This window comes from Equus caballus, chromosome 26 (assembly GCF_041296265.1).
Source record: "Equus caballus isolate H_3958 breed thoroughbred chromosome 26, TB-T2T, whole genome shotgun sequence".
Lineage (NCBI taxonomy): Eukaryota > Metazoa > Chordata > Mammalia > Perissodactyla > Equidae > Equus > Equus caballus.
In genome coordinates, this window is record NC_091709.1 from 43,113,602 (window position 1) to 43,135,593 (window position 21,992).

The following is a 21,992-nucleotide window of genomic DNA, read 5'->3' on the forward strand; positions in this document are numbered from 1 at the left end:
AGAAAAGCCATTTGAATCACCATGGCATGAAAAAATTGAAATATAGCTCACGTGTTACTAATGCAGTGAAGAAAAGACTCATCTGGATGGGTTGAAGGACTTTATTTTTGTTTATATGGACTATTGACAAAAGCAAAACCATGAGAATCCAACTGGAAGTGATGAAAGCCAGGCTAAACGACAAGGATAATGAAGATTTATAATACTGGCATTCATTTTAAAACTTAACTTCTTTTTCCAATCAGCTTCTTTACAATGATTATTAGCAAGAGCAGTTTATTTACTTGAGAAGTATTTTCCATGACCTTGACTTAGAAAAGGTCATCTCTCTTTATAAGCTTGGTTATTAATCATAACTGATTTCAAGTGGCTGTATTTTTTGAGCAAATGCTTAAAATGCTTAAATATGTCAGAGAGAATTCAAAGGTGTAAAAAAATAGTTATGATATTTCAACAACACTATATGTCAATTAAATTGTTTTGACCAATTTCAACAGATTTTCAAATTTATGACCCCAAAATGTAAGAAAAAACAAATACGTTTTGAAATATATGAAACATCCATAGAGAAAGCTTCAATACACTTCACAGACTAAAATTGTCTCTGACCACACAGCCATGATATCTTGGGATATGGAGAAGAGTGCATAGCATGGGTCATCTAATAAATGATACAGGAAAACTGACTCAATATATAGAGAAAGACACCCACTTCTCCTACCCCTACAACCCTCAGCATGGATTGAAGACCTAACTGAGGACAGTGGAATATAAACATAGAGCAAATGTAGGAAAAAAATGTAGGGATGTATCTTCCCTGACCTCAGAGCCTTCTTAATCAAGATCTCAATGAAGACAATCAAAAACAAAGTTAAGAGACAAGAGATGGTCTTGTAAAAGATTTTCACAACAATTTCTAAGTAATAAGAGATTCATATTTACATTAAAGAACTATAGCAAAGCAGGAAGAAATAGAAAGAAGACACGGCAAAATGGGCAAAGGAAATTCATAAATGAGATACCCAAATACCTGATAAAAATATGAAGAGATGCTCATCCTCAGTGGTGATGGAAGAGAAAACAAATTAAAATAAAACACTACTTTACATGCACTAGATTTGCAAAAATTAGAACGGCAGATGACATCAATTACTGGCAAAGGTGGGGAAATGTGACCTCTCATGCATGGCTGGTGGCTGCATAAACAGGTATAGGAATTTTGGAGAGGGCTGTGCAGTCATTAGCGAAATTAAGTTAAATTCTACAATCTAACAATTCTACTTCCGGGTTCTGTATTTAATAATACACATAGGCACATCTATAAGGATATTCATTGTAGGATTACGTACAGAGCCAAAGAGCTGGGGGACAACCTAAATGTTTACATTTCATGCTTTTATTGTACGTATTTACATACAGATCTTAATAAGGGCATAGAAAGGAGTTTTGAAATAAATATGGTAAGTACACATAAAAGTGTGCCTATGGGACAGGGTGGAATATTAGAATTGGTGGATGGTTAAAAAAAAGTTAAAATAAAACAAAACAGAGAATTTGTATGGACTGATGATAATGGTGTGGTATATAGCAAATATTGACAAAACAAAACAAAGTGCCCAACTGACCAGTCAGCAGCACCCTTAGGGGTTTTTGTTCATGAGCTCAAAGGAATGACAGCCAAGGGACACGGGTTACAACAAAGAAGACTTATCTTCAGTATGGAGGTGTCACTCTCATTGCCCTCTTTTAGACATTAGACGATGCCTAGAGGGCTGTGTTCCTTTGAGAGCAGACAGACACATCAGTGTCACAGAGGAAATGAGTTGCTGAACAGTCCTGCATACAAAGTAGGTGAACAAATGGGGATGTTAGAGATGGCTAGCCAGGAGGACAGCGGCTCACTGTTGCACACATTTGGGAGCTTATATGGAAAAGGGGGAGAGTTCTGTGCTGCCCTAGAGGGACTAAAGGGACCAGAAATAAGGGGAGGAGCTAGAGAAGGCAGATTTGTATTCAAAGGAGGAAGAACTGTCTGATGAACATGGCCTTGAGGAATCAGGAAGGGCTTAGAGCTCCGTGGGACACTGCACAGACCCTGTGCAGACTAAGTCTGAAAAACACGGGTATGCTGGAGGGGCCATTGAGTTGAGTATCATGTGAGAGGCTAGTCTAGACAAACTCCAAGTTCATTTATATCCTTAAGGTTCTGTCATTGTATCATCTATTTTTGTGTATATAGGCATATATTATACGTACTTATTTATTCCTAGCCATATGTGACTATAATACACATAAATATTTATACATGATTTTAACCTATGCATATATTTTGTATTTCAGATGAATATATTTATACATAATTATAGAAATATATATATTATATATACTTATACTATACTTATTATATATACTTATATAATATATAATATATAAATTATATAAAATACAATTTACAATGTATATTTATAAGCATAAATATATATCCTATATAAATATAATATACGTATTATTTGTCACATATCATATGTGCATAAACTACACAGTTCTGTTGAACTTATATATTTTGATATTTACTAGTGTTAGGTGCCAATTCATATGAAAGGTCCTACTGAATGATTTCAAACAGTTGAGGGTTGATTTTTCTGATTTAAAATGTTACCAGGGCATTATTAATTAAGCACTATCAAAGGGTCTTTTCCTGTGTGTGTGTGTACGTGTGCACATACACGTGTGCATTTGCAAAGAGTTTGATTATGGGCTAGGCAAGGAAAGTGTAAGTAATTTTCTTAGCATTCTTTCTTTCTCATCTCTGCTTAATTCTCTCTGAGTTCCCATGTTTAACAAGTATTGCAAAACACTATTTCTTAATTTTAATTTTGACTAAGTAGAAAACTGCATTCTTTGACTTTACAACAAATCCAATACATAATCCTTTTCTTTTCCTCTACTTAGAGGAAATTAATTTGAGATATTATTTTTAAAAATTTTTAACAAAAAGTTTCCTTGAAGAAAGGTACCAGCTCATTTCCTAGAATGGAACAGGAATTACAAGGCATTCTTTTTTGTTTTTGTTTTTTGAAAGGCATTCTATCAACAGGATAATCCTGTCAGAAGGAGAGTACTCAGACTGAGTTGGGAGCTCAATTCTGAGATCCTAACCAAAGCAAAGAATTTCTATTCTCTGGAAGCTTGAGAGCTCGAATCCTCATGTCAGACGAGTTTAGGACGGTGGGACAGTGACAGCCCCCCACTTCGCTGGCCTTCTTTACCACATTTAGATATGAAACTAACAAAGAGAATCTAAAATCCCAATTGAACTCACAAATTACCACAAAAGGATTTCACACCATTATTATCTTCATGTTTCCCCACTACGTCTATTTTCTCCTGTATTATTCACCATAGAAACTATACACTCCCTAAGAAATTGTTGAAAATCAATATACACATTTTGTGAATGACCAAAATTTATGGCCACATAAGAGCCCAGCAAATAGGACCCACTGAACATTGCTTAACTTTAATAAGGCACCTAAAAGAGAAAAACAACTTGAAATGCCGTGTTTTCTAGAAACGATACTGTAAAGGATTCCAGTAGCTAGAGAGATGGAGAGTGGAAGAAAGTGAAAGTGATAAAGAGAGAAGGCCCCTTGCTCCCTGGCAGAGTTGGGTGTGGAAGCTGGTGGAAGTTGATGGTGCTCTGGTTGGAACAGGAAGTGAGCAAATGTCAGCAAGTGGCAGTGGGTGACATGCACAGAGCTGTATCTCTCTCTGCCTGGGCCAAATGACATTAGCTGTCAGGAGCCCCCGAAGAACGATGCCATTAGAAGGCAGTGCTCCTAGCCGCTCACTAGAGATGGGAGGAGAGCAGACACATTATCAGCACTGGTTTTCATTTAGCATTCATTTCCCCAAATGCGCCAACAGCAAGACTGCAAGACTGCCAGGAGGATGGATGAGATTCAGCATATAATAAAAAGCCGCTGTGGATGCAGCATCTTTACGTCGAATTGTGCAGAAAGTGTCCCAGTTAGGCCCCAGAATACAAAAGGTCACTGCCATAAAGTCAGAGACACTGTCAGTGACACCTAATCCTTTCTCCAATTTAAAGCAGGATATGACACGAATTTCTCTTAAATTAGAACGAGACAGTGCTACAAATATAAAAATAAATGAAATATGAAAGAGGGAATATTTGTGGTTGCTCTCGTTGCATTTCCAGTATTATCATCTCATCTCCATATTGGTAAATATTAACTGAAAAAACCCAATAAAATATAATTCTGAAAGCTTGCTGTTTCTTAGACACTCTTGGCTACTTAAATTTTCAACTATCTCCCTCTATTAATTTTAGCCTGCTGTCCCCAAATCCCTCTTTCAAAGTTCCCATGGTCTGAATCCACGAGGGGGCTCCACAGACACGTTAGACGAAACCCTACCCTTCGGAAGACTTTCCCAAGACACTAATATTTTAGGTTCCCTCTCTCAGCCTTTCCATCATCCAGAATGGAAATTCTGGAGTCATCTTTGGTTCTTACTCACCCCCCTTCACCAAATTAATTCCTTCCTGTTCATCTCTTCAATTTAACTAATTCTCTCTCTCTTAAATTAAGCCTTTAATATCTCATGCCCTTAACTTTAAACATAACCTTCTTTCTTGACTTTTTAACTAGCTTTCTTCCTGGGTTCTTTGCCTTAATTTCTTCTCACTTCAAACCTGGCTTCCCACTGCAGTATGAATTACTTTTCTAAGACATACCATGAGGTCGTATTGGAACCCAAATATGTGTCTTCGAGTGTTGAATACATCAGTGGACAACTTTGAAGCAGTCTCCCGACTTCCTTACTCTGTTTCTCTGATTAGACTTTATCCACATGCCAAGTCACTGGGAGTATTAATCAAGGTTACACATATGAAAGTGTTTTGTAAACTATAAAGTTTTACATAAATATAAACAGAAGGTGACATTTTTATCTAGCAGCCAATTAACTTCCCTGGCAGTGTTGGTCCCCAGAAATTAGAACACTCAATTAGGCACTGTTCAAGTTCAAAGTGGCACCTAAAATGAGACAGAAAAAAGCTTTGAAATGTGTTAAATATAACACTGCTTGTTTAATTGAAATGAAGTGAAAGAAGGGATTCTTTTTGAGAAGATCAGCCCTGAGCTAACATCCACTGCCAATTCTCCTCTTTTTGCTGAGGAAGACTGGCCCTGAGCTAACATCCGTGCCCACCTTCCTCTACTTTATAGGTGGGACACCTACCACAGCATGGCTTATCAAGCGGTGTCTTGTCCGCACCTCGGATCCGAACTGGCGAGCCCTGGGCCACTGAAGCGGAACGTGCTAACTGAACTGCTGTGCCACCGGGCTAGCCTCAAAAGAAGGGATTTTTGACTTTCATTTCTCCCTACACATTTGAGGACTTTTGGTTGGTTAAGATATTTCAGAACTGCTTAAGTTTCAGGCATTATCAACAATTAACATGTTATTTATATCAATTTGAGTTTTTTTTCAAATTTCCCAAGTCATATGCTACAAAGCAGGCAAAGGGTCATGACTATCACCAAAAAAGACATCACTGAAAAATAGCATTGTTTTCAAATGTCATCTAAATACACATACACACACACACCACTCTATTCAGTGTTAAAGAAGAATCTCCTGAAAACAAGATAAAAATGGGTTTCACAGTTTGCAGCATTATTGATGGAAACAAGTGGGCCCACTTCCAAAGGAAGCTAACATTTAACACATCATATTTGCTCTTCCAGAATCATCTGAGTAAAATATTCACTGTGTAGTCTAACAGGAAAGGGAATGGAGCTGTATTTAATGCACAAAATGGGAAAGAGTTTCTTTCGATCCTGATCCACAGAGAGAGTCAAAAACCGCAGTCTTTTCCTGTAATTCAGCTGGTTCCTCATCTCTCCTCTTATCATAATTGAAAACAGTAAAGGTTATTCATTTTTAAAAAGCTTTGATGGACTACTAACCCTGACCACTGGAGTGTTATTTAATTTATATATTGCATTTCAAAACATTTTAAAATTCAAATTTAAATGTTCAGAAGTCAATTTGGTTATGACCTTACTAACAACATCGGATTAAAGGCTAAAATTGTTAATAGTGTATAATTGTTACTACATATTGAAAGTTAGAAGTCATTTTAAGCAATAAATGCAAGTGGTATCTTAAACCAAATTACTCTAAATATCTTTGTAAGAGTGCAATGCATGTGAATATAACAGACACAAAAAAGAATGCCCTAAACTGACATATAGGAATCCAGAATTTATTATTTTTTCACCTGGGAAGTCCCACACTGGCTTATGCATCCTTAACTCTATCCACTCAGCCTGCAATTTTCCTCTTTCAGTATCTACGTTTCATCTATCTACAGAGAAAAGATGAAATTAAGTAAAAGCAAGCTGGGATATCCTGCAGTATTGAAAGCCAACACTGTATTTGGTTTAGAAAATGTTCCTTAAAGCAGAAGAAAATATGTCTTGAAGCAATGATTAACAAAAAGTACATGCTCTCTCCTCTGCCCAGACATACATTTAAAAAATTAATTTAAATCTGATGAACATCAACTCAACATATATTTTTTGAGCAAGTTCTGCATTCCTGGCTTCTTGGCAAAACCACTGTTTTTTTTTTTTAAGATTGGCCCTGAGCTAACATCTACTGCCAATCTTCTTTTTTTCTTTTTCTCCCCAAAGCTCCCCAGTACATAGTTGTATATTCTAGTTGTAGGTCCTTCTAGTTCTGATATGTGAGACGCCACCTCAGCATGGCTTGAGGAGCAGCGCTAGGTCTGTGCCCAGGATCCGAACCAGCAAAACCCTGGGACACCAAAGTGGAGCACACGAACTCAACCACTTGGCCATGGGGCTGACCCCAAATCCATTGTTTAAAGTCTTTCCCATCAAACTTTTGTTAGTGTGTGATAGTCTCACATGGTGGGGTCTCCTGAGAGATCTGATCTGTCATCAAGGAGCCTATTATTAGAGACAGACGAGGATGTCTCTTGCTTTGTTCATATGGCTGTTGTAATAGTCATAGATCTGTTTGATCTCAGTATCTTCCTGCATCTGGATGACTTTTCTGCTTTCTTTATCTCTGTGATTTGATTGTCGCACCTGACATCCTCCTTTCATCTGGCCTCTCTCTTCCACCCTCCCTATCAATGGTCTTTGCTTGGCTTCCATTGCCTAAGATGGTTCTTCTTCTCCCTGGGGGTGGTTTTAGAGAGAATTCTTAGCCATTGGATAGAATTTATTTTCTGAAATATTGACCTGCTCAGGGGCCTTTCTCTATTGAGCACATTTTAATATGTAAAGTGAATACACATTCTGAAGTCGTTATGAGCCCTGTTCATGTTTTAAGTCACTGTCTTAACACAGCTTGTATTGTCAGCTGCTTTCATTTTCCTCCTTCTTTGATCTTTCAATCTTCTCCCTGGCATGGGGGTGTGGGTGGAGGCAGGCAGCCTATGCAGGTACCCCATTGCTCTGGTCATAGATACTGGTCCAGGAATGGGCTGGTGGCCTATGGAATGCCAACCAGAGTCCCTCTGTAGGATTTTCCTACATGGAATGGTCAGGAAAGGGCTCTGTCATAGTTGTGGGCATGTGAGTGCAGAGATATTCAGGGCCAATTTTTCTGCCATATCAAGAAGCTGCTCTGAGGGAATTAAACTGATGTGTGGAGGGAAGCACCAAAGAGACAGACAGAACATCCAGACGGTCATTACCGGTCTAGATCAGGCCTCCCCTGAGGCCCACCCTATCTCCGCCCCTCCCAAAGTTTGGCTTAACGTGCCCTTGAATTTCCATCCCTATCTCCCCCAATACACTATTGTAATTGCTGTGAAACTGGTGGATTCCCGCACTTTTTTTATAAATAGGGTCATGGTCAATACACTGCTTCCCAATCTAGGAAATTTAACAAGACAAATTTAAATTTCAGACAGTTCTTGTTTGAATTTTTGTCAGACTTTGTCTTTAGACATTTGGTGAATAGGTTTTGCTGTGCGTCTGCCTAAGCGACTGATGTCCGCCTACATGAAGGTGAAATCTGCAGTGGGGTACGCAGAGTCCCTCGACAGTCACACTTAGGCCTGTGCCCTTACACATTATCTATTCACTGTTGTCTCCAAATCCACATCCCAGAATCCTAAATACCACTCTCCTAAATCCAGTTTCCTACTTACTGGATCCAATTATTTGTGTAATATATATTTCAACCTCAACATATCAAAAAGTAGACTCCTAATTTCTTCCCTTAGACTGTTCCACTAGATCTTTTGCTAACTCAGTTGATGGCAGGGCTCTTCTTGCCATTGCTCAGGTCAAAATTTTGGAGTTATCCTTCCATCTTTGTTTCTCTCACAGCCACATCCAATCCATCAGGAAATCCTATTGAATAGACCTTAAAAACATGCCCAGAATCTTTCTTCTACTTGCTATCTCTCTGGTCCAAGCCCTCCTACCTCTCACCTGGGTTAGCCTTCTAAGAGGTCACTCTGCTTGTCTCTTCTTGCCCTTTAGCCTAATTCTCAGCACAGGAGTCAGAAGTATCCTTTTAAAACCCAAGTCAGGCCATGTGACTTCTGTTTAAAATCACCCGATATATCCCCTCATCTCACTCAAAAGAAAAACTCAAGTCATTACAACCCAAATCTAGGTCCCACATGAAATGGTCCTGCTAATTCTGACCTCATTCCTATTAATTTCGCCCTCGTTCACTCTGCTTCAGCCACACTAGCCTCTCTGCTCTTCCTCAAGCTCGCCAGGCACACTCCTGTTTTTGTTCTATCTGTTCCCTTTGTCTAGAATGTTCTTCCCCAGATATCTGCTTGGCTCTCTTGCACACCTCTATGTCCTTGCTCAAATCTCACCTTCTTAAAGAAGCCTTCCCTGACCACTCTGTTAAATATTGCAAATCCCACATCCCAACGACTGCCCCACTCACCACCAGCCATTTCTCACCAGGCGGCTATAATGAAACATTTCACAAAATAGGATTGTCCTTTTGTTTGGCAGCCTTTGCAAAGGAGCTGAAAATATTTATAGTGCATAATATATGCTTAAAAGAAAAAGATTCCTGAAAACAAAACTGTTTGATTAAATTGTGAAATTTTGTTTCCTAAAATCATAGATATGCTAGTTATAAAAGCCAATAAATTCTCCTTTGGGGCATAAGCTAGTTTTTGGATTGGTCTCTGTCACTTAAAATCGAAAGGGCCAAGATTAATACATTGATTTATGCTGATCTGGAAAAGAATAAAAGTTTTTGGAATTTTAAGAATAAAAGTGATTCAGATGGTCTTTATTTGAACTTATGTCTCCTAAAAAAATGGTATTAAAATATTTATATTCATTTATCCAATGGCCATAGTTCTGGCGATTTTTCCTGAAAGAAATAATCTTAAAAGCAGACAAAGGCCAACACATAAAGAAGCTCATTTGATGCATCATTCATAATGAGTGAACATTAAAAATAAATGAAACGTTTAGCACTGAATATTTTCAAAATGTAGTTTGCAGACCCATGGGGATCCTTGAAACCATTTTAATGAATCTGCAAGAAGACAACCATTTTCATTAGAGTACTAAGATGTTATTTGCTTTTCTCATTTTATGGACATTTGCACAGATGTGCAAAAATAGTGGTGGGTAAGACTGGTAGAACCTTAGCACAAATCACACTAGCACATCAGAATGTACTAGAAGTTGTATCGTTTACCAACACATATCCCAGTCGTTGTTGTTTTCTTAAACCAGTTTCATTTAAGGACACTTACGAAGCCATAAAAACAATAATTTTAATAAATCTTGACCCATGAGTTCATGTCATGTTTAATGTTCAATGTTCTGTGTAACAAAATGGGAAGAATGAACAAAACACTTCCACTGCCTGCTGAGAAGGTTGTTGATTTCGAGTAAAGTAGTTGTGCGCTTGCTGAGTTACAAGCTCAACTAGCCACTTTTTCCATGGAATTTCATTGCTTCCTCAAAGAATGTCTACCTAAAAACTACAGTTATTCAGGCTCGTTTATTTGGCAGACATTTTCCTGGAAAAGAAAGAAATGAGCCTGTCACTCCTACAATCACAACTGACAGTGTTTGTTGTAAACAATAAAATTCACACTTTCAAGCAAAAAAGTAGAATTTTGGAAAACTTGTACTGTCACCATGAACTTGACAGCTTTCCAATATTTAGAGACCTTTCTCATGGAATCACGGTGATATTTTGATATTGTATAATGAATTGTGTCAACATTTGGAAGCTCTACATAGCTCAGAGAACCAATCATTTCCAAATGATCAACCTGTCATGGTACAAAACCATGTGTTGGTAAAACATTCATTCAAAGGGTATAAGAGAGTAATGAATTCTAAGATAGGAGAGTACGAAAAATTCATTAAAAAGGTGCAAATTCTCCATCGCAGCTAGCCTTTAACATACTGCCATGTTTTAATTCTCTGCATGGTATTGAATACTGTAAAGTATTTTCTAGTTTATTTACTTGCTTTATTTTTTGTCTCTCCTGATTGGAAGCAAAGCTTCATGACGGAAAAGATTTTGTCTACCTTCTTCATCACTGTTTTCCTCACGGCCTAGAGTGGTGCCTGGCACAGAGTAGATGTTCCATAAATGATGGCAGAAGACATAAATACAACCACCAAATTGACTTTTATGCAGGTATGACCAGTCTGGTTTGTCAAGATTTTCTAATGATTTGAAAAAATTCTTAAGATAGGTGGTTATTAAAAAAATTCAAAATTATTCATTTGCAAGTGTATCTAAGGTAGAACAGATATTAGATAACATACAGTACATAACATATTACATATTGTATGTGTGTGTGTATATTTATAGGCGTTCCTAGAAAGGTAAACGGAAACGGTTTGTGAGAAAAGATGGTGGGGAAGACCATGGAAAACCCATGCAACTTTGTAAGGAGGACACCAAAGACAATGAGTGGTACACAGGGAGATATCTTGGACAGCTCAAGCAGGCAGCTTAACATGGCAGGAGGCTGCTTTCACAGATTTTTGAAACTGTTTCATAACATATTAGAGCTATTTTCATGACCTACTTCATGTAGATTATTTACATAATTGGAAATTTTCATTTTAGGTTCAGCTGAGGAAACTGAATTGAGGAATGGAAGAAACAGTCTCCTCTAAGGGTCTGCCACTATAAAGCTGTGTGTTCCTGGACGGGTCTTGTCACTTTATTGGTCTTTACTGATAAGGAGATTGGAGTTGAGTTGCATTATCTCCAAAGTTCATCCTCATGGTTAGATTCCATGATAGTCTATGTCATGATGTAAAGAATAACTTAAAAGTCAAGAAATTTTCTACGTAGTCCTTTAGTCATTTAATTCCTATATTGTTACTTGGAAGTGTTCATTCACTCAAGATGAGAAGCTTGTATGAAATCCTCTTTCTTCCAGTTGGATTCTAAAAGAACTCATTTTTAGGAAAAGAAAGATACATGTTTTAAAATTATCTCTCAGAAAACTAGATAACCAAGCCAATGATGCATTTCTTTTTTCTATGGTAATATTAACAGCACACGCCCTCCTGAAAATCAAGCCAAAAGTTCACACGAAAAGATAGCTATATCGACCACAGGTCTTGCAAGATGCAGTAGTAAAGAGAACAGGACATCTAATGTTCTAATCCAATCATTCCATGGTGTTTACAATTGTCCTACTCTAAATGTGCAGATTCTTAGATTGTTCCACTCCTAATTGTTGATCTGGTGAAGCAGCAATGGCAGGTTGTGTGGGGGTGGAGAGGAACAGCCTTACCTTTAACGGTCACGTGGACACTCTGGCTGGTGGAGAGCTGCGGCTGAACCAGCACGTTGCACGTGTACTCGCCCTCGTCCACTTCTTTTTGCACGTCTGAGAGTTTCAGAGTTCCATTGTTCTCAAACGCCACTTGGCGGTGGTTAAAAGGAAGCAGATTAGAGTTCTTGTACCATTTGATGGAGTAATATGGATAGCCAATCACTCGACAGTGAATGTACGTGTCCCGTCCTGCTATTGCTGTGATATTTTTCATTGGTCGAATGCTTGCAGGCCCTAGAGAGACACAAAGAAACTCTTGAAAATAATTTAAGGGTACTTCTCATGTGCAGAAATGGGTACACTTTTCCTTGAGTTAAAAATGTAGGTTATTTTCACATAAGACATCTTTTTCAATTTAATAAGTTTCTCTGTATTTGGCATTTTCCACTAAGGAGGTTTTTTCTTTTCCTTTAATTTCATTACTTCCAAATGAGTTGAGTGAGTGTTAAATACTTTAATTATCAATAACTTCCATTAAAACATTTTGAATTACAAGGTAAAAGGCAATTTAATCAATAAAAAGCAACTAGTCTGCACAGCACACTCATGCTCTTTCTGTGAAAACACTGGTAGCAATTTGGCTGTTTAGCTCTCTCTATAAAATAGATATGAAGATGGAGGGTATGCCACGTTGCACTATGAATGTAAGTTAAGATAGCATGTACATGAAGGTTTGCCATGAATGTAGGAGAACAGAAGAGGAAGAAGGAAGAGGCATGCAGAGCATTAACCAGGAAAGGAAAGATCCAGTGGACAAATCTAAGAGAAAAAGAAGGGGAGAAGCTGACTAAAGAAATCAAAACGCCGTTTCCAACGTTAACCCAATCAGTGCCATTCCTGAGTAGGAAGGAAAGGGCAGGAAATGAGAAGCAATAGTTAATCCGTTTTGGCATTCCAAGACTCAGCTCAGTGCATGCAGAAACCTTCTTCTCCACTACAATGAGTTATGTGTGTTTTTTTGAGGAGCTGATTTGACAAGCACCTCTTACGTTTATTCGAGCCTGGTACAGGACGACTCCTGCCGAGTTGTTGGCGGTGCAGCGGTACACTCCACCATCCCGGACCTGAGAGCTGGAGATGTTTAGGTAGCTGACCACGTTTCCCTCTGACGTGATCATCTGGCTGATGCGGTGACTGCCACCCTTGAGAATAGGGTCGTCATCCAGGGTCCACGTGATTGTGGGCAATGGAGTTCCCTTCACGTTGCACATGAGGGAAACCGGTTCTGCTGGACTCACTACTTTTTCACTAAAGGCGGAAATGATTTTAGGAGTTCCATCTGTAGGAAGACAAATCATGGAAGGAAGTGGCACATACAAATAATTAAACAACTTCCAAGTACATTTATTTAATGATTAGGAGGTAGATGATTACTAAATGACTAAGGCTTATTAAACACTACAAAAAAGCCTGGTTTTATTGATAAAGCTAAATCCCAATAACAATAAGATTTCACTTTCAAAAGAGATAAACACAGCATTAGCAAGCTTCAATAAATTGCTTATGTATTTCCTGATTATCATAACAAGAAGAATAACAATGCAGCCGAGATATTCATATTAAACAATGTCAGCTCTTAAGAAGTCTACAATTCAAAACTGGTATGTGCCCCTCCCAAAATTGTAAACAGAGGAAATCCACACCCCTAGTCACTGCAGCTTTCTACTTCCCCAAGGTCATTCGGGATTGCTCACTAGGGAACTGCTTAGAGGAAGAAAGACTGAGAAAGACTGAGAAACTGATTATCTAATCTTTCTTTTCTCATAAGAAATAACCTCTTGTAGTTTTAATGACAAATGGGACATACCTGTAAATTTCCAAGAAGCCTCTGAGAATGAGTAAAAGCTAAATAAAGTTTGACCTTTCTGGCACGTATTAAATATCTCTATAAGTATCTTAAGTAGGGTGGCCATATAATTTATCATCCAACCTGGGGCGCTTTTGAGAATGGAATGGGTACTATGAACAATTATAACAGGAGAACAGACACAACTCAAGGTTATCCCAGGCAAACTAGGTAGGAGCTTAGTCTTAGGGAAATTTCCATGGGAATTTCCCATATTTTCAACAAAGACCAAGTTTTCATATTCCATTATTTTTCTATCACAGATGTGGACTACTTCCCTCGTATTGTATAGTAGTAATCACAAATGCATGTTTCTTTTTTTTATATGGCTCCCCATGAAAAAAAAAGAGAGAGACATGCATATTACAGAAAAATACTTGAAAGTCAAAGGAAGGAAAAGTTGTGAATAGGCCTACTAGCCTCAGGGAAATAAATCAACACTGTGACACTTCTTTTCTAGGCGTAAGTGGCTCATTATTTGTGGGTCACAATTATGTCACATAATTGTGATCACATGCAACAGGATTTTTGATTTTAGTAATAAACTTTGCTGAAGGAGATAGTTTTTTAAAAGGATTTTTGTGCTCATTTTCAGGATTCATCGCAGAATGAAAGATAATGATTACCAGATATTATTTTTTAGGTTCTAATTTTTATTATAAGACTTATAGATATCTATTGTTGAAAAACCGGAAAGTATAGATACAGAAAAGACATATGGGAGACAGAACTGAAGATAGCTTGCAATTTCATCACAGAGAGATAACTGTTAGCACTTCCAAGTCCTGAAGAAAGAGTTACTCATTGACCCAAAACCTTGAAGCCCATTCTGTGGCCAGCGGGGCCAGCTGTGTGGGGTTCTCATGACGGGAAGCGTTGTGGTGAGGTGCTGCACTACAGTCTGCTACCATCTTTTCATTTGCAAATTCCTGAATCTTCTTCATTCCAACTCACATTCTGATTGCCTGGAGAAGGCTCTCAAGTATGTTTTTTCCCAGATGCATTCATAAGGAGCACATCTCAGTGTCCTTGTGTTGCAAACATCTCCCTTACCCTCCCAAAGATCAGAAAAAGAACTTCCTAATATTAAAATGAAGACCCTGCATTTCTGCCCTTAGAATACGGCAGACACTGCTTCAACAGGCTTTGCATTTAATTCACAGAGAAGTTAGACATCATCCTGATTTTTATTCTCTGTACATAATCAGTTGTTGATGCTGGGGAATGTTGAGATTATTTTATTTGACCTTACAATTCAACTTTATCTTCAGGATGTATTTAGCTGTAAATTTCTTTGCACTGAGTTTTACACCGTGGACTGAAAACTCAAGTCATTTTTATCTGTTTAGGAACGTTTTCTTCAGTTATACTGTTTTTTCATAGATAAAGTTTACATACAGTGAAATGTGCAGATCTTAAGTGTACAAACAGAATGAGTTTTCTTAAATATATACACCTGTGTAACCAACATAATGCTCGAGATATAAAACATTTCCATCATCCCGCAACATGGGGATCATCCATCATCCTTATTCCTAGGGCTCCTTTAAATCAATCCTCACTCACCATGGGCAGTCACTGTTCTGATTTCTATCACCATGAATTAATTCTGTGTGTTCTTGACCTTCAAACCCATGTAATCACAGAGGATGTACCTTTATACACGCATATATTCTACCATAACCACAGTACAATTAGCAAAATTAAGAAATGTGACTTTGGAACAGTACCATTACCTAATGTACTGTCCACATTGAAAGCCTGCCAATTGACCCAAAATGTCCCTTATAGCTATTTTTTCCCTGTTCAATCAGTATTACACATTACATTTATTTGTCATGTCTCTTTAGTCTCTTTTAATCTGGAACTTTCTTAGGTCTCTTATATTTCTTGACTTTGACATTTTTGAGGAGTTACTTTGTAGTAACTATTTCCTGAGGATTAGAAGCAGGTTGTGCATTTTTGGCCAAAATATCATGGAAGTAATGTTGTTTCCATGTGCTTATAGGACATTGTATATCTCCTTTTGTGAAATGTCTGCTCAAATCTTTTGTCCACTTTTATATTAGACTGTTTGCCTTTGTTATTGATTTGTAGAAATTCTTTATGTACGCTGAATACAAGTATCTATACATATGTCAGAATCACATAATGGTTAGATATATTTGTCAGATAGCTTATATAAATGACACAGAATGTTTGTCAGGCACATATATAGAATATAACACATATGTGTGCTCATGTGTGTAAAATAGCTTCTTTCAGTCTGTAGTTGCCTTTTCCTTTTCTTAATGATGTCTTTCTCTTTGCCACTCTGTGTTTTCTTGGTCCTAAGAAAGCTTTATCTATCCCAAAATGATGAAGAATTCTTCTGTGCTTCTTTTTCAAGACTTTATAGTTTTTGACTTTAAATTTCAATCTATAATTCATATCCCATTAATTTTTGTGTAAAGTATAAAGTGTCAGGTAGGGATTGATATTCATTTCTTTCCATACCTTCATTGAGTAGTTTCGGTACTGTTGGTCGAAAAGACTTTCCTTTACCTATTGAATATCGTGTGTTCTTTTGCAAATCCCTTCAACATATATGTGTGAGCATGTTTCTGGACCATCGATTGTGTTCCACCGAGCAATACATCTACCTCGTTTAATGCAGATGTAGAGTAAGTCTTCAAACCTAGTAGGATGAGTCCTCCAACTTTATTCCTTTTTTCAAGACTGTTGGAGTGATTCTCAGTTCTTTACTTTTCCATATATATTTTTTAAATCCGTTTGGACTACAGGACTTCCACTTTTCTATATAAATTTTAAAGTCATCCATAAAAGCTGTAGAGATTTTGATTGGGATTACATCAATCGTTTTAGAGAGAACCGTTACCTTAAGAAATTACTTTCCCAGTCCTTGAATATGGCATGTCCTTCCAATGTTTCAGGTTCTCACAATTTTATATTAGCAATGTTGTATCGTTTTACATGTTGAGCTCTCTCACATCTGTTGTTAAATTATTCCTAAATGTCTTATGTTTTATGCTAATGTAATGGGAATTTTAAAATATTATTTTCCAATTGTTTGTTCCTACTATGTAAAAATAAAATTGCATTTTTTACATTGATCTTGTATCCTATGACTTCCTAAACCCACTTACGCTTCTAGGAATTGTTTGATAGATTTCTTGGGGTTTTCTAAGTAAACAAGTCCTGTGATTAAAGACAGCTGAAATTTTTCCTTTCCAAACTTTATACATTTTGTTTTCTATTCATGCCTGGCTAGGACTTGTAGTACAATGTTGGATAGAAGTGGAAGGTGTGAGCCTCCTAGCCTTGGTCTCAATGTTAAATGAAAAATATTTAATGTTTAACCGTTAAGGATGACTATAGCTATAGATTATTCATAGATGCCATTATAGATTGTTCATAGATGACATTAATCAGGTCAAGGAAGTTCCTTATCCTCCTAGTTTGCTGAGAATTTTCCTTCTGAATGGATGTTGAATTTTGTCAAATGATTTTTTTGTTGATATATTGAGGTCATCAATTACTTTTTCTCCTTTATTCTGTTAATATGATGACTTACATATACATAGATAAGTTTTATTTTTAATGTTTTGCCAATCTTGCACTTATGGGATAAATTCCAACTGAGTTTTATATAGACAGATGCATAGATATACAGATCCATATATACATATTTATATATATATACATATTTGTATAGAGAGACACTTACACAAATACATATTTATATGTATATGAATACTAATATGTATATGTGTATGTATGCATATACCTATATGTATTTTTGGGGGGAGGAGGTGAGGAATGTTGGCCGTGAGCCAACATCTATTGCCAATATCCCTCTTTTTTGCTTGAAGAAGAGTGGCCCTGGGCTAACATCTGTGCCAATCCTCCTCCACTTTGTACATGGGACGCCACCACAGCATGGCTGATGAGTGGTGTGTAGGTCCACACCTGGCATCTGAACCCGCAAACTCCAGGCTGTTGAAGTGGAACACACAAACTCAACCACAATGCCACCAGCCGGGCACATCTATCTATATAATTTTAATCACCTGTGCTAAAATTTAAGATTATAATCTCCATGTGAAATGTAAGAACCTCGAAACAAATACTTTCAAATAATTTAATTTATATTCTGTTCTTTGGGTTATTATCTATTTATGTTATAAACTCTATAATACAGTGTTGTGATTTTATAATTGTATGATTTGTCAATTGTTTAAAAAAATGAAAAGAAAAAAAGAATTTTGCTAAATTTTTTTTAACATATTTACTACCATTTCTCATGTTCTTTATTCCTATAGATCTAAGCTTCCATTTTAGGTCATTTCCCTTCAGCCTGAATGACTTCTTATTCTTTTCTTTTTTGCTGAGGAACAGTCCCCCTGAGCTAACATCTGTTGCCAATCTTCCTCTTTTTTTGCTTGAGGAAGGTTAGCCCTGAGCTAATAGCTGTGCCAAACTTCCTCTATTTTGTATGTGGGTCACTGCCACAGCATGGCTGTTGAGTGGAGTAGTTCTACACCGGGGATCCAAATCCATGAACCCAGGCCACCAAAGTGGGGTGTACTGAACTTCACCACTATGCCACGAGGTTGACCTCATGACTTCATTTTTTTATGTAATATGTTTCCTCCCTCAGAATTACAAGATTTTCTATTTATCTTTTGTTTTCAGCAACTTGATTCAGATATGCCTGCATGTGATTTTCTTTTTATTTATGCTTCTTGGGGCTTGCTGAGTTTCTTGGCTTATTTTTTAAACCAAATTTGGGAAAATTATAGTCATTACTTTTTCAAATATTTTTCTTCCTCATTCTCTGTCTGCTATTTCTCTGGCCCTCTAATTATACGTATATCAGGCCATCTGATAAATGTCCCACATGCCACTGAGGCTCTGTTCATTTTCCTTGCAGTCTTCTTTCTCTCTGTGCTTCATGTTGGATATTTTATTTTAATTAATCTTCAAGTTCACTGACCCTCTCTTCTTCCTTCTCTGATCTTCCATTAAAGTCAATACAGTGAATTTTCCATTTCTCTTGGTTCCTTTTTATAGTTTCCATTTTCTCTGCTGGTCTTTCCAAGATGTTCATTCCTTATGCCTATACTTTCCTTTAAGTTATTGAACATATTTTAAATAGAAGCTTTAAAGTCTTTGCTTATTCTAACATCTGGGTTCTCTCAATGTCTATTTCTATTGCCTACTTTGCCTTTTGACCTCTGGTCACAACGTCCTGTTGTAGTTTTTTGTTTTTGTATGTCTACTTATTTTTATTGTATACTTGGACCTGCCTTCAAATTTTTGCAGTTCAGGTGTCCACTAAGTTTTTCAAGGAATTTTGCTTTTAGATTTTAGGATTCCCTACTGTTAGTTCCTCTTTCCTGGAATTTCTACTCACCTCCTTCAATAAGCAGGTGATTTGACAGTACAGACCTCTGCCCTTCTATACCTCAATCCCATAAGACTGCAGCTTTCTGCTTTTCTTCTAGTGCTCTAGTTTTTTCCCCCTACCCCACAAAGACTGGAGAATGTCCATCCTGAGGGGAAATGTGGTATCAATGTAGATATCACCCAGTTCTTTCTCCTTCTTTTAAAGGTCAAATCCTTTATGTCTGCTTTTGAGTGTCTCCCCAGTGTCCGCATACACTTTTGCTTTCCCCAAAGTTCATAATTTTTATCTTCTTGCAAGTTAATCTGATACATGCTATTCTATAATTTCCTGAAATAGGACCTGCTCTTATTCTTTTTTTACTATTCCATTCTCCAGTTATTCTGGTTTTGATCTTGAACCTATAATTATTAGATTCTATTTTCTTTACACTTCATTCCAATTCTTTTGGCCTCATAGAAAATACTCTCAGATTATGCATTATATCAATGGCCATTCTTAGTTCATAGTATTGCGAGATTTTATGATTTATGTTAAACCATAGCTATTTCAGTGGAAATAATAGGAGGCTTTCTCGGAAAATACTAGTTAGACACCACTTTAATGCAGATATTAGATATGTGTTTGTAATTCCATTTCTGCTCTCTTTTGCTACATTAGAACTGTCATCTCTCAGAAGAGAAAAAATAAAGTGAAGCTTCTTGTCCTGAATGGAAACTGACATGCGACAAATAAATCCATGAGTATGCTCTGTAGGCTCCTCTGCCCCCCCCTTTTTTATTCAAGTGACAGGCTTTTTTGGAGATGAAAGCAGACATTATTTCCCCAGTGAGTGCTGAGTGTCTTTGAAATCTTTCTTGCTGTCACTCTCCGATAACCTGAACTCTTCTGACATTATTATGGATTATCAATATGCTCTTTAGGTTTTCTTAGTCACATGAGATTGTTGCCAAGGTAACCAGGCCTGGACAGGTAATCTCTCCCTTTTCTACAAAGAATCTGAAAATAGTGACTATGTAAAAACTACAGTGCATCATCATTAACAAACCGGCTCTTTACAAATTGATTATTTTCTGCACTTAATTATTATGTGGAACACAGTGTCAGGCATTTAATAGGAGTACCATGCCTTCAGCTACTTTTCCTCTGATTTAAAGATCTCACTGTCTGCAAGGAAATTCTAAAATCAAAATAAGAATCTCATTGCTTTAAGCCTGTTCCTTCTTAAAATTAGCCAAGTTTAAGAAAGTAACAATAGAAATACTCTGTTAGCATGAAGACATATGTAAATTTATTTTCATATATAAATGGATTTTATTTTTCCCCCTGTAGGCTATATGAAAGTCATGTAATTATTTTAATAAGTTGGCAACAGATGAATTTTAAATTACATATAAGGACACAATTTCCAACAAGACATGCAAATATATAGATAAAACCTAGTTTAATAACTGATGATAAACATATGTCTCACTTGAGTGTTACCTTGATAGCTTCTTTCCTTGGCTGATTGATAAGCTTGAAGATGTACGTAGGCAGTTAAGAAAAGAAAACAGTACAACATACCTAAAACCTATTACCACATCCCAAGGTAATTCCTCACAAATTCCATTCACGTAAATCTGGACCCAATCAGTGGCAACCCTCAAACCAGATCCATTTGCATTACATCAAAATGTTGCCCTGAATTTTGCCTTTAAAGTTTTGCTTCTCAACTGGAGGCTATTTTGCTCCCCAAGGGGACATTTGGCAATGTCTAGAGACAGTTTTTAATTGTCACAACTTGAGGGGGGTGCTACTATCATCTAGTAGGGAGAGGCTAGAGATGCTGCTAAACATCCCACAGGGCATAAAACAGCCCTCCAAACAAAGCATTATTGAGAGATTCTAGAGGATAATAATATCTAGAGGACAACGAATTGTCCACCAAACCGGAGGTTTCAAGTTTCTGAGGTCTATATTGTAACAAGTAACTTTAAACACATGAGTGGGAAACATTTCTGTTACTTAAGTTTATGTTACTAATGTTACTTCTACCAGACACCATTTCATTTCATCAGAACTTGCTCTTTCATTTGACTGAGTTAGCTGGAAAAATTACGGTAGAGTTATTCTCAGGTCAGATAGATAGAAATCTTAAAACTAAGAGTTATCAGCACCGTTTCACCCTTTATTCTTCTTTTTGAGTGCTCTGGGTTTGGGTTCTTTTTCAGCCGAACCCCATAACAAGGCCCACTGACCTTCAAGGACCACCTGCACATAGTCTTGAGCGGACAGCTTATCCTTGCGCACAAAGCACTGGTATGCGCCCCCGTCACTTTTGACCATGTGATCCATTATAAGGTTTTCGTGGTTGATCCCTGTGATCCTCACATTTTTTCCAGGATTGAGGATTTCACCGTTTCGGTACCAGGACAGTTCCTGGTCCTCACTTCCTGTCACGCTGCAGGACAAGGAAACCTGGCTACCCACGCTGCTTTTAACTTTCCTGGGGCTGATGGTAGCTTTCAGCGGCTCTGGAGATTTTGGTAAGAGAAAAAAGAAGGTAAAAACATCACATATGTAGATATCATTTCAACAACATCATGGACTTTGGACCAGGCAAATTCATCATTGCAAGCATACTCCATAAGTTCTAATGTGCGGTGTTCATTCATAGTGCACCGTTTTGTTGGGAGCACCCTCTTTGCTACTTGTTTTTTCTAGCCAGCTTTCTCTAGGTAGCAAGTGGACTAATGTTGGTCAAATTGCTTTTCACCTGAGTAAATGTGAGGATTAACTCACTAACAATAAGAAATGCAGTGTGCTGGTTACCAGTAATATTTGAATACTTAAATCCTATTTGCCTCATCTCAAGGCAACACTCA

At 37.3% G+C, this 21,992-nt stretch overlaps 1 protein-coding gene across 7 annotated transcripts in view; it reads right to left on the reverse strand.

The window, feature by feature from the left end:
• The window catches only part of DSCAM (DS cell adhesion molecule), a 690,516-nt gene that overhangs the window by 252,901 nt on the left and 415,623 nt on the right, over window positions 1-21,992 (reverse strand). For 6 of the 7 annotated variants that reach the window (XR_011433076.1, XR_011433077.1, XM_023630201.2 and 3 more), the window contains exons 6-8: window positions 21,366-21,641; window positions 12,855-13,151; window positions 11,831-12,106 (exon numbers count right to left, since the gene is read on the reverse strand). Coding sequence is in view for 5 of the 7 variants with exons in the window: in XM_023630201.2 (XP_023485969.2) it covers window positions 11,831-12,106; window positions 12,855-13,151; window positions 21,366-21,641 (849 nt within the window). In the remaining 2 variants the exon portion in view is untranslated. Of the gene's footprint in view, window positions 1-11,830; window positions 12,107-12,854; window positions 13,152-20,610; window positions 20,790-21,365; window positions 21,642-21,992 lie in introns of those variants that run through there. The other variant, XM_070252707.1, reaches the window with a different exon arrangement.